The sequence below is a fragment of the Pleuronectes platessa genome, chromosome 11, assembly GCF_947347685.1.
Source record: "Pleuronectes platessa chromosome 11, fPlePla1.1, whole genome shotgun sequence".
Lineage (NCBI taxonomy): Eukaryota > Metazoa > Chordata > Actinopteri > Pleuronectiformes > Pleuronectidae > Pleuronectes > Pleuronectes platessa.
The window spans coordinates 1,207,133-1,220,123 of record NC_070636.1 but is presented as its reverse complement, the minus strand read 5'-3'; the positions used below and the strand labels follow the sequence as shown (position 1 = coordinate 1,220,123).

Here is a 12,991-nt window from a genome sequence, read left to right as displayed (position 1 = left end):
ACTCACTCTGCCTTCATTGGTTCAATTGAAGCCTCATCTCCATATAGTTTGTATGCAATTACATCTGAGCGCCGTGCTGAGTGCCTCTGTGTGATTGTGTCTCGATGCCGAGTGGGACGAGATGTGGCGCGTGTGTTTGTGTGTGACGGATCATTTGTGAGTTGAGATCCGCGCTCCGTGTATGAATATGTGTGTCGTCTGTTATGTATGTGGAGCAACTCAGGGTCGATTTGTGTGCGTGTGTCTCGGTGGTGTGCATTTGTGCCGGATTAATGTGTAAGTGTGTGTGTGTGTGTGTGTCTGTGTGTGAGGTCATTTGAGCCAGGGAAAAGCAATTCATGCAAAATGTGTATTTGTGGGGTTTTATGGGTAATTTGTGTTTGTTAGATGTGTGTGTGTGTGTGTGTGAGTCATCAAGGTGTGTGTGGATACATTTATATGCATATACATGTACATATGGATATGCAAGTGTGTGTGTGTGTGTGTGTGTGTGTGTGTGTGTGTGTCAGCGGAGATGAGAGTGCAGGATAAGCCTGGAGTGTGTTTCTAGTGGCTTGTTGGTCGCTCCCGAGCTTTAAAGGGCACGTCCGTCAAAACACTGAATCTCATTCATCTGCAATAAACAGCTAATCACACTCAGAGGAAGACACTCACACACACACACAGACACACACACTCACACACTCACACACACACAGAGACACACACACTCACACACACACAGGTTTTACTTTCCTGCTTTGATTCTGCTGATCTGATGTAATAGAATTTAACTGATCATGAAGATAATTAATTATTTACTTTTAAGTTTTTATCGTTGTTTAGTCGAAAACGAGTTTGCAACTTGCAGTGAGACATAAATTCATTTTGATATTTTCAGTGACAAACACTTTCGTCTCTTCGAAATTCTGTATTAAACCTCGAAGGCAGCTGTAGCGCCCCCTGTAGGCTGCACCGTTGATAGCTTCTTGCTCATTACACACAAAAAAACATTTCCTCTTCATTTGAGTCTCTCCTCAACACAAACTTCAGTTTTAAGAGATTTTCAATAACCTCTGGTTTCTGTTTTTTTTTATTTCCAGACTGAACTGATCTCCAGTCAGCGCGCCGCCCTGGAGCAGATGGCCGTCAAGCTGAGCAGCCTGCGCTACCCCTCGTCCACCAGCAGGAGGCACTACAGTCAGATGGCCAGAAGCAACAGGTAAACAACAGTAACACAACAGAGCAGATGTGTAGTCGGTCCTTTTACTGCAGACGATCTGAGGAGAAGTTGGAGGTTAAAGGTCAAAGGTCAAGGTCACAGTGAAAGAGTTTGTTATGTTGTGATTGTGTTGAAACAGTCGTTGGGTCATTGTGTGTCGAACAACTCAGCAATACCACATGTCACCACTACGCCAGAATCCTGTTTCCATGCTTGGAAAGTGGGAGGTTGAGGGTTCGATTCCAGAACCAACAGAATCATCTTCTTTGAGAACCTTGAAGCTCTGTCCCGCTGATGTACCTTTGAGCAACGCGTGTAACTTCCTGCTGCTGAAGAACAAAACATGAACTTCTCGTCCCCGACAGAGCGAAGTGAAAAGTCGAACACAACAGAGACACACAAACATGTCATGTGACTGTTCTTTGTTATGATGAGAAGGACAGACACACACACACACACACACACACACACACACACACACACACACAGTCAGACGTAATCACACACACTCAGAGTATGAGTGTTAACAGCAGTAATCTGCTGTGGCCGAGCTCAGCGAGCTCTTTGGTCACGCTGCCTTTTTCTGTTTCATCCTCGACTTTGAGGAGCCTCCCTCCGCGGTTATCACTCACACACAGGGCGTGCGCACACACACACACACACACACACACACACACACACACACACACACAAACACACACACACAGTGTACAAAAAACCCACACAAAGTTGAGTGTATGCAAATGACAAATGAGGCTAAATTTCTCACAGTGAGTCCATCGTATGTTTTGTTCCTGCAGACTTTTTGGATGTTGTCGTCACAGTGCAGACTCACACACACACACACACTCATTCACACAAAGACAAACACTCTAACACACACACTCATTCACACAAAGAAACACACACACACACACACACACACACACTCATTCACACAAACACACACACACACACACACACACACACATTCACACAAACACACACACACACACACACACACACACACTCGTTTTGTTACAATTTGAATAAAAGGAATATGAGTTGTTTACACACACAGACACACAAATGTAAATGAAAGATTCATTTTGTTAGTGTGTGTTTTCTCCTCTGTGGCTGCAGCAGTGTAATGTTTCAGTAATTTGCTCTGGATGTGTTAGATACTAATTGGTTATTCATATCTTAGCTGCTGCTTCTGAGATATGTGTGTGTGTGTTTGTGTGTGTGTGTGTGTGTGTGTGTGTGTTTGTGTGTGTGTGTGTGTGTGTGTGTGTGTGTGTGTGTGTCCCGTGCAGTGGTGTGTGTGATGAGTTTGGCATTAACTGGATGTTCCATGTTTTTCTTCGGCTGCTGTGAGTCGAGCTCAGTGGAGATTTCTGGTTTTGGTTCAGTTGTAAAGAAAATGAAAGTCAGTCTGAATTATTCACTGATCTCAGATCTGATCTGTCAGATCGTCATTAATAACAAGAGAAAGTTCCATGGCAGAAAAATCTCTGTAAAGTCCAGTGAGTGAATGAGTGAGCGAATGAGTGAATGAGTGAGTGAGTGAGTGAGTGAGTGAATGGGCGATCGAGTGAGTTGCGGTCAGCAGGGGGCGCTGTGCTGCTCTTCTCTCTGTGTTTTAATGATGAAACCATCAGCCTCATAAATTGAACTCTGAAAGGTGACGGCTGCTTATGACTCATTCAACCTTTCACTCTATACCTTCATCCCCTCCCTCTTTCACTTTCTCCTCTTCCTCACATCCCCCCCTCCATTCTTTCCTCTCTTTCTTTTGTCTTTAGTCTTCTTCTCGCCATCATCACGTCTCTACTTCTGTTCCTTCCTTTCCTCGTTCTCCATTCTTCACCTGACTTAAACTTTCCTCCTCTTGTCTTCTCTCTCTCTCTTTCCTCACCTGACACCTCCTCATCCTCCTCCTCCTCCTCCTCCTCCTCCTCCTCCTCCTCTTTCTGCTGGGAGTAGGATGATGAATTAGAGTCAGTGGTTACAGCTGCTATCACAGTCGCAGCAGAGACTTGGGAAGTGATGAAAAGAAAGAGACGGAAGTAGAAAGTGGAAGATGATAAATCCATCCCAGCTTAAAAGACCCAGTGTGTGTCCTGACAAACACTTTGCCCCCCCCCCCCCCCCCCGGACATTTAAACTCTGAATAGAGTTACACACGATATGTTGATCTGACGTGTAATGTGACAGATTTCGGGAAAAGTCGCAGAAATAAAAATTGCTTGAATTCTCTCAGATTATCTGAATTCATTCATTCATCCACATCAGGCACAAATATAATATTGTTATGTTTTAAATCAACCTCGACTTTAACTGAGTGAAAAATCTACCAAACTGTATCAACACGTTTCTATAATAAATAGATTTTCACATAACTCAGGTGTTGAACTTCACTGGATCTGCTTGATTCTTGACAAGATAGAAATAAATAATAGATTTCTGTAATTTGAATTTCCTCAAGTGACTAAAGTGTCAGAGCGGCTGGCTGTGCCACCCCCCCGCCCCGCTCGCCGTGACACAGAGAGAACCTGACACTTCAAACGCCGTGGAGCCGTCCCGGTATCGAACGCAGCCCCGCGGTGCCACCGCGTCGCTCCTCGCTCTCCGATGTGTCTGTTTCCTCGTCTCTGACTCCCCGAGAGGATCCTGTGGTACAAAGCGTTTAGTTAACATTAGTGTGAGAACAAGACGGGGACGGGGGGGAGGAGGGGAGGGGGGGGGGGGGGGGGGGACAACGACAAACGACAAGAGGAAACAATCTGTGCGAGTGTTGTATCTCCTTCATCTGCCGGAGTCGGTAAAGGGCCCCCCCGCTCGACGCATGATGAGGAGCGCCGCCTCGGGGGGAAGGAAGCAGCGCTCGCTTCCTTCACTTCCTTCACTTCCTTCACTTCCTTCACTTCCTTCACTTCCTTCACTTCCTCCTGCTCAGGTCTCATTTCATTGAGAATCACTTGCAGAGGAGGACAGGGGCGTGCGAGAGGAGAGAGAAGGGATTCGAGGAGAACGAGGGAGGAGGAGAAGAAGATGATGGAGAGACAGAGGAGCGAGGAGAGGAAGGAAGGAAAGGAGAGTTTAGAAAGACGAGAGGTAGAGGAGGAGAAGAAAGAACTTTGGGTTTTTGATAATGAGGACATGTTTGTAACGTGTCTGCTTGTTTGAGCGGGGGGGGGGGGGGGGGGGGGGGGGACATGAACCTCAAGTCTTCCTTCAGGGAGTTCTTCAGATTCGGCCCAGTTGTCACTCGACTTGATCAGATGTCAAAGGTCAAAGGTCAGTGTGACCTCTGGTTGGTGGAGGAGCAGAACCACTGGACGGTCACCAGCTCAGAAGGTTTCATAATCTCCTGATCATTTTTCAAAGTTAAGGGACATCCAGACATTTACGAAAGTGGTGACACAAAAAGTGTGGACATCTTTAGAAAGTGAGCTCCTTTTTGTGGGTTTTATTAAAATAATGTGTTCACTTCTCATTTCTTCACAACGTGTTGGAGAATTATTCATCAACAGGAAACATGTTCACTTCTCATTTCTTCACAACGTCTGAATTTGGCTTCAGTGCCAATCGAAATGATTCTGGTCTTAGTGTCGTTGTTTGTGTAATTTAATTTATAGTTTACTTTGTTTACTTTGACAACTCCTCCAGTTGCTGTGTGTTGTTGGTGTCAGTGTGTGTTCTTGTGTGGTGTTTAATGTGGCCAACTGTGTGTGTGTACATATAATTATCAGTAGCTGTGTTGTTTTGTGTATTGGAGGAATTGTTTTGGGCGATCGTGTGTGTGTGTGTGCCAGCGTGTGTACGTTTACTTTGTGTGTGTGTGTGTGTGTGTGTGTGTGTAAGTGAATTGTCGTAGAAACGCTGTGGGCCTGACAGAGCTGTCAAACTGTCGTGGTGGGCGACCGGAGAATTCCAAGCAATTTCACCGCTAATGTTGAGAAACATGTTGGCGATCCCCGCCGAGACCGAAACCAGCGCATATATAAATAATAAACACACACACACACACACACACACACACACACACACACACACACACACACACAGAGACACCTTAACAAAACGACTGACAGTAATGTGTGTGTTTGAGCAATCGGCCCCTGTTCCAGCAGCATAAATATTTGATGTGATCCTGTGTCGAGGAGGAGGAGGAGGAGGTGAGAGGACAAGGGAGGAGGAGGAGGAGGAGGAGGAGGAGGAGGGGGGTGTAAAAGGACGGAGGTGGAGGAAGATGAGGGAAGATACGATGGGATAGAGGAGGAGAGAGGAAGAGAGAAGAGGAGGAGAAAAGGAAGTTAGAAAACAAAGTCGGCAAGTGGACGCAGAGTGGGCGGAGTCGATCGACCAATCACAACATCTCCACCCACTGAGACTCGTGATTGGTCGTTGGATTCCACGGCTCCATTCACCTCCTGCTCAGACTCTGGGTCCTGAAGACGTCATCGGAACAAGATGGACGCCTTCTGAGATGTTCCACCTCCTCTCTGAGCAGTGGGAGGAGGAGGTGGAGACACGTCCTCCATCTTTATTTACCGTCCATGTTTGTGGAGATCAGAACAAACCAGACGCTGATTCACGGTTTCTCCTTCAATCCGCTCGGTCATGTTTGATCCTCCTGCAGTAACACAACCAGCATCACAACACAATCTAACACAATCCAGATGTGAAGATGTTTCTCTTTTAGGTTCAACTCTCACGTCAACTTGAGAAGTTTTCTGCTTTCTCTCTCTCTCTCTGATTTAATCTGTCAGCGTCCCTCACTTTGTTTTCAGCGACACACTTTATCCACACAACAAGACACACACGTCTCCCAGCTGCAGGACACAAATGACAATGATAGGAAGTAGAACACAGAGGTAACACAATATAAGACGACAACAACGACTCCACTCATTAACCTCTTTGTCTCTCTGCCCTCAGTCTGCAGGAGTTTGAGTCCGAGTACCAGGAGCTCTGGGATTGGCTGATGGACATGGACGCCATGGTGATGGACAGTCACCAGCTGATGATGTCAGAGGAGCAGAGACATCACCTGTTCAAGGTCAGTCGGGTTTCCTGTCTGTTGTTGTGTGTATGTGGGGGTTCAGGTTGTGAAGGGACTCTGTGTGTGATGCAACGTCCTGTAAGCCAATCAGAAGCCTGGCAGCGAGGTAGCAGCTCATAGAACCAGCAGCAACCATTTCCTGGTGTGTGTGTACGTGTGTGTGTGTGTGTACGTGTGTGTGTGTGTAAGTGCAAATACAAACTGCAGAAGCACTTGGAAAAAAAAAAGTTGATGAAAGTTCACAAGTCGTAACTTCACGTGACGCAGTCCAGCACCATCTTGTTTAAAAAAAAAACAGAAGTAACCATATTTGGATGAGTGGGGGGTGGAGCCTGATGTGAGCTGTCGAACACGCCCAGCTACACCTACCACCTGCACCCATTGTACAGAACTAGCTGTCAATCACACTGTGGTATCCCCCCCCCCCCCATACATCCAGTGCTTTATGGTCTGTTTGACTCTAATTGATCATAATTCACTAAATGAACATCAGCTGTTTGAAGAAGACTTGAAACTAGAGACTGAGACAGAAACTCCTGAATGTTTACTGACGTCATAAAGTGAGAAGAAGAGTCACTTTCTATAGAGACTACCAGAGGAGTCGCCCCCTGCTGGTCAGAGAGAGAACACAGGCACTTCCATGCATTCCTTGCACTTTCCCGACCTGGTGTCTACATTCATCAGGCAGCGTGTGTTAAACTCTGAGTGTTTATGTGTAAACACAGTAAAATACACTGAACTTCACCTTAAACCAACCTTTAAAAACATAAATGTATTCATACTCACACACGCTGCCTTCAGAGAGCCAACTGCTGACAGCTCCTTACCCAGAAGGCACCACTGCAAAGCATGTACCTTTGTGTCTCACTCGTTTTCTCTCTGTCTGAACTTTTCTATGAGTGTGTGTTTGTGTGTGTTTGTGTGTGTGTGTGTGTGTGTGTGGTTCAGGCAGCATGACACCTTACCTCCGCCTTCCCCTTCCCTCCCGACTGTCTCGATCAAATAAAGCAGAAAAGCTTGAAACTATGAAAGAGAGAGAATTAGGTTTGTGTCGGTGTTTACTGGAGATGGTCACAGCGAGAGTTCCAGAGGATGAATTATGTCCACGAGGCTCCTCACAATCATAGAAAGTGTGTGTGTCTGTGTGTGTGTGTGTGTGTCTGTGTGCAGTCATGATTTATTCAGCATCTGATGCGACTCACCTGGCCTGCGAATTATTGATAAGTGTAAAGATGAACCTAATTTTATCCATAGGAGTTGCACTTAAATATTCATCTCTGTATGAATATTCATGGCGGTGATGATGCATGCATGAATTTTAGATGCCTCTGGAATCGCTGGGCATTCTTCTCCTTCCCTCTCGCGCTCTCCTTTTTTTTTTTGATGTGTCAACTCTGCTGTTAAAATATTGATGTGGAGCTCGACAGCGTCTCTTTGCCGATTCCAAGGTCGCTCTCTGATACTGTGTCTGCTCAGTGAGACACGGCTGCAGGGCTGAGAGCAGGCCGCCGATCATTCTGGATATTTTAATCTCATAACACTCGGTTATCACTCGCTGGGCCCGGTTCTCTATTTTAAAATCCTCGATTCTCAAACCCAGAGACGGAGAATAAAACACAGCGGCTCCAGAACGTGAAGCCAGAGCCTCTCTATCGCCAACTAGTGGCTGGCTGCAGTACACCCTGCCTCCTCCATGTTTTGAGCTAACGGTTTGTTGAATATTAAAATGATCTTAACGTTAAATAAACCTGTTCAAGCTGAAATATTTAAACCTTCTCAAAACCGTCAATAATAATCTCAGCACTCACGACTTAATATTTTGTATATTTGTATTTTTACTCCGTGGCTTTGAGATTTGTGTGTTGACTTTTGTTACAAGTTCATGAACAACAAAACACAACCTCATCCAACAGTCCTGGATCATGTGGTTAATCGAACACGGGTCTACTGCAGGACATGTGTGTGTGTGTCTGTGTGTGTGTGTGTGTGTGTGTGTGTGTTGGATAACCCCCATGTTTATTGCAGTGTGTTTTTCTTGGCCTCCATGTGAACGTTACAGAACCTCGCTGTGCTCCCCTGAAATACTGGGGGGGGGGGGGGGGACTCGACCCTGCAACCATAGAAACGCCAGAGCCCAACAAAACTTGTTCTTTTCGAAGGTGTGTGTGTGTGTTTGTGTTTTTGTGTGTGTGTGTGTGTCCTCCGGAAAAGGAGCGCTGGGCTGACAGTTGTTTCTGCAGCCCGGCTTGGCAGAGTGAAGCTCTACTGTTTATTGTGATGTTAGATGGAGGCACTTATCAACCTTGGAAAGCCGAGAGGAAGGGGGAGTGTGTGTGTGTGTGTGTGTGTGTGCGTGTGTGTGTCTGTGTGTGTGCGTGGTGTGAAGCCCCCACTCACTCCACTGTGTTTGGACCGAGAGTCTTTTGAACAACTGGAAGGTCTTTAATGATTTAAAAGAGGAGACACATCATCTGAGACCTTAAAGAAGTTAGTGTTTCAAAAAGACTTTGAGAATAGTTGAGTTGTGTTGATGTTTCTCTGGAGTGAAGCATTTTGACGTGTGTGTTGGTTTCGCTTCCATCTTTTTTTAACCTCTGCAGACAAAAGAAACATCTGACCTTTGTTTGTCAGCATCAAATATTATATTATTATAATAATATGATTAAACTGTGAAGTTATCGTACATCACACGGAGGAGGTTTGTGTGTTTGTTGCTCAGCAGGATTACATCTCACACTGAGCTCCAGTCTTGGTTGTTGGTCTTTAACCAGATTCATCAAACCACACTAGCTTCTGTTCTCTGTGAAGCTGCTTCCAGACCTGAACCTCAGATGATCTCCTCAGATGATCTCCTCAGATCATCCAGAGGAGCTGAGTGTGAGAGGCTGAGAACGTTCTCCAGAGTGTCTCCTTCCAACCATCAGAGTGAGTCCATGTGAGGAACCAGCAGGACAATGTGTGGAAGCTTCCCAGTAGAATGTGTGGAAGCTTCCCAGTGAGCGGGTGGACGTGTGGACGAGGTTTCTAACTCGTGACGTGAAACCTGGAAGAACACAAACATCTCAGGATGAGGAAGAGGAGCCGGACACGTAGAAGATGAAGATCAGTGGATGGTTACTGAGCAGCTCGGCCTCTCTGGGACGAATCAGAAGTTTCACTCGAGGTTTCATCTGAAAACATTTCGCTGCATTAAGTCATCACAGACGTCGCCTCCTCTCTCTCTCTGTTTCTCCCTGTGGCGAGTTCCAGTCGAGTCCAACTAATTACAGTGGCTATCGGGAGTGTGTGTCTGTGTGTGTGTCTGTGTGTGTGTGTGTGTGTGTGTGTGTGTGTGTGTGTGTGTGTGTGCAGCCCGGCATTCTATCAGAGCACCATGGGCTATTTGAAATGAGAATTTAGCAGCAGAGATGCCCACACACACACACACAGACACACACACACACACACACCTGCTCATTAACAGGGTTCCAAAACCAATCAGTATTGCTGCGACAGAGGAGCTCTGTCTGAGGCCACACACACACACACACACACACACACACACAACACACACACACACACATACACACACACACACAACACACACACACACACACAGTGTTTTCAGTGGTTGTCTGGTTATCTGTAGTCCAAACCAGGAGAGACATTGAACTGATTAACACTTAAACACACACACACACACTCACACACAGACACACACACACACACACACACACTCCTGATAGATTGAGAGAAAACAACACAACTTTATTTCTCCACATAAAAACAGTTTAACTCTTTGAACCTGATGAATTATGATTCTATACGACTCATTTGCAGCGAGGACGTTTTGAAGGAAACATAACACGACTGGATTTGTCTCTATTAACATAATGAGGACATGTTCTTCATCTACACATCGGAAAAGTCTCAAGTTAACAGTTCACACAATATGTTTTAATATCTGATCTCACAGTTCAGTCCTCAGTGACGCTCGGATCATTATGGGATGTCACAGCTCTCACTTCCTGTTACAGTTTATCTGTTGACATCACAACCAGCGTCTTTCACTGACGTCGACCGAATCAAAGCCTGGTTGTTCTGCTCATGTTCATACGATGGCTGCAGCTGCATCTCCAGTCCAGCTGGGGGCAGTAGTGCAGAAGACTTTAACGTGATGTCTGATAAAGCGACAGACACTATTAACATGGAGGAGAATCATATTGTACTGCCTCTACTGGGATTATTGATTGAACAGAGCTAGCGACTTATTGCTCGAGCAATCGGAAAAATCCCTAAAGGTTCCTTTACCTCCTGCTGGTTCCTGTGATGGTTCCTCCAAAGGTTCCAGCCTTTGGAACGTTCCAGGGGAAAGTACCTGTTTAAATTCTGAGGACAGGAAGCCGCTGGTCTTCATGTGGACATTATAGACACAATATGATCATTTCAAATGTAAACACAAAGTGAAGACGTGTCTTTAGAGGATTGACAAGATGGAAACACAGAGAAAGACAGAAATGAAATAGAAAACACAGTCGTCTCTCAGCCTGTGTTTCTGTCCTCAGTGTGTCTCCATCTAAAACCCTGAGGGCAACAGTGAGAGTACACAACCTCAACAGGAGGCTGAGCACACACACACACACACACACAGTCTGGGTTATATTCCAGTAGAGAGTCATGCCTGAGAAACACACAGCCGGCTTAAGCCCTCGATCCTCTGAGCTCTTCCAGAAAAGCTCTTTCTGCTTCTCTGTCTTTCCTTCGCTTCTGTCCTCGTTGTTCCGTCATTGAAACCATCCCATAATGTTCTGTTGTGTCTCTGTGCAATATGGAATCATGTTCCAATCAGGAGCAGTGAGTGCAATGAACGATACAATAGAACTTTTGGATTTACATGAATGTACCAGGCTGACATGTAAAACAATGACTTCAGATTTTAAACATTAGATTTGATCATTTCCTGTGAATCTGCCTGTGTCAACAAAGTGTGCGTCACTCTTTTGTGTATATCACAGGTTGTGAGATGTACGTGCACGACTCGCCTGATACGGATCAGGTGACATCTGCAAACGGTCACGGTCTCCGGCGCCACGCATGCTGCGTTCAGGTGCAGGTGGAAAACTGGGACGTCTGGGTTTGGGTTTAAATTCATGTGAAATAACAGACGGTAAAATGTAAAGTCCATCTCATGAATGTTTCGTCAGCAACAATGTTAAAGTCGACAGAGGTGTAAAGGTCAAAGGTCAGAGGTCATAGTGTCCCAATGGACATACGTTGATGTCTTATTGTGGATTAGGAGATGAAACTAAATATGTTTGACACATTTTCCAAGTGGACAGGAAGTCAAAGTGTTTGATTTGTAATAATAAATCCAGTGAGTCTAGAAACAGGAAACTGGTTGAATCGTCTTTGTTCAGTCTTGTGATGAGAAAAGAAGAAAATTTGAGAGAATGAATAAATAAAGATGAAATGAAACAGAAAAAAAAAAGGAAATAATTTGTTTCACCTACTGAAAACCACGACCTGAGCTGAATCAGGTTTTCAAACGCACCTTCTCACCCAGAAAGAGAGAGAGAGAGAGAGAGAGAGAGAGAGAGGATGAAGATGAAGATGAGTTTCAACCCAAGAGAGGAAGAGGGAGAGAAGCTGAGGGAAGGAGAGAGAGAGAGAGAGAGAGAGAGAGAGAGGGGGAATCTTTAATTAGAGACAGATGACTCTGCCACGCCTCAGAAGGCTGGAATTACACTGCAGGCTATGAGGCGAGGCTAATTTCACATGTAATTGTTGCTGCAATCCTCGCTGTGCTGTTAACGCTCCCAACCTCCCTCCATCCAGAGAGAGAGAGAGAGAGGGGGGGGAGGAGGAGGAGGAGGAGGAGGAGGAGGAGGAGGAGGAGGAGGAGGAGGACAGGAACAGGAAGAAAAATGAATAAACGATTGGAAGGAAGAAGAAAAGTAATTTGTTGCTGCAGATGTCGGAAACACCTTCAGCTTTTCTACAGTAGTGCCTATGAGGGAGGGAGGGAGGAAGAAAGGATGAACAATGAGAAGATGGAGTGAGTGGTGGAGGAGAGTATGGAAAGGAAGAAAAAGATGAGTGGAAAGGAAAGGTAGGGAGGGAAAGAGGAAGACAAGGAGAGTTAAGTAACCAAATATGAAAATGAAAGAAGTGAGGGCAAGAATAATAGAGACGAAAGGAGGTGAAGAAGGGAATGAAAGAGGGAACGGGGAATGAAGGAAGACGTGAAAGGGAAAGAAGGAAGAGCTTCTGGACAGTTTGAGGAAGTGAAGACGCGTCGGCCATCTTTATTCACAGTCTGTGAACCGGACAGGTCCTCGGAGGAAGTGTTTGTTTATGTCTGGGATGATCGGCTGGAGCGACCTCTAGTGGACGGGGAGTGACCTACATGTGACCTCTAAAGTGAGAAGCCAGGGGTGAAGGAGAGGAGAGGAAGTGGGTGATGAAGAGGAAGAGGAAGAGGAAGAGGAAGATCCAGTGATGGAACTCAAGCTTCAACCATTGAAAAAGAAACAACACTTAGAAACTGCAAAAATCTCAGTTATCCTACAAAAGAAACTTCCTGCAGCTCCGGAGGATCTGATCTCCTCGTCTCCCCAGGGACTCACACAGCTCTGCCTCGGTGTGTGTCTGCCCGTGTGCACTGTGTGTGTCTGCTCGTGAGTGTGTTGAGTCGAACGCTTCCTGGGTCCGATGTCACGTTGTGTCGTTTGTTGCTGCTTGTATCACGAGCGCAGAGCTGAAGT

At 45.8% G+C, this 12,991-nt stretch overlaps 3 protein-coding genes across 4 annotated transcripts in view; all 3 read left to right on the top strand.

Moving 5' to 3' along the window:
• The window catches only part of LOC128450548 (zinc-binding protein A33-like), a 383,902-nt gene that overhangs the window by 128,536 nt on the left and 242,375 nt on the right, over positions 1-12,991 (top strand). The gene's annotated exons all lie outside the window — the stretch shown is intronic.
• The window catches only part of LOC128450549 (E3 ubiquitin-protein ligase TRIM35-like), a 377,361-nt gene that overhangs the window by 128,413 nt on the left and 235,957 nt on the right, over positions 1-12,991 (top strand). The window lies entirely within an intron of this gene.
• akap6 (A kinase (PRKA) anchor protein 6) overlaps positions 1-12,991 on the top strand; it is a 120,380-nt gene that overhangs the window by 57,237 nt on the left and 50,152 nt on the right. Inside the window, 2 exon segments of the mRNA XM_053434063.1 lie at positions 1,083-1,201; positions 6,125-6,245. Coding sequence (XP_053290038.1) covers positions 1,083-1,201; positions 6,125-6,245 — 240 coding nt within the window.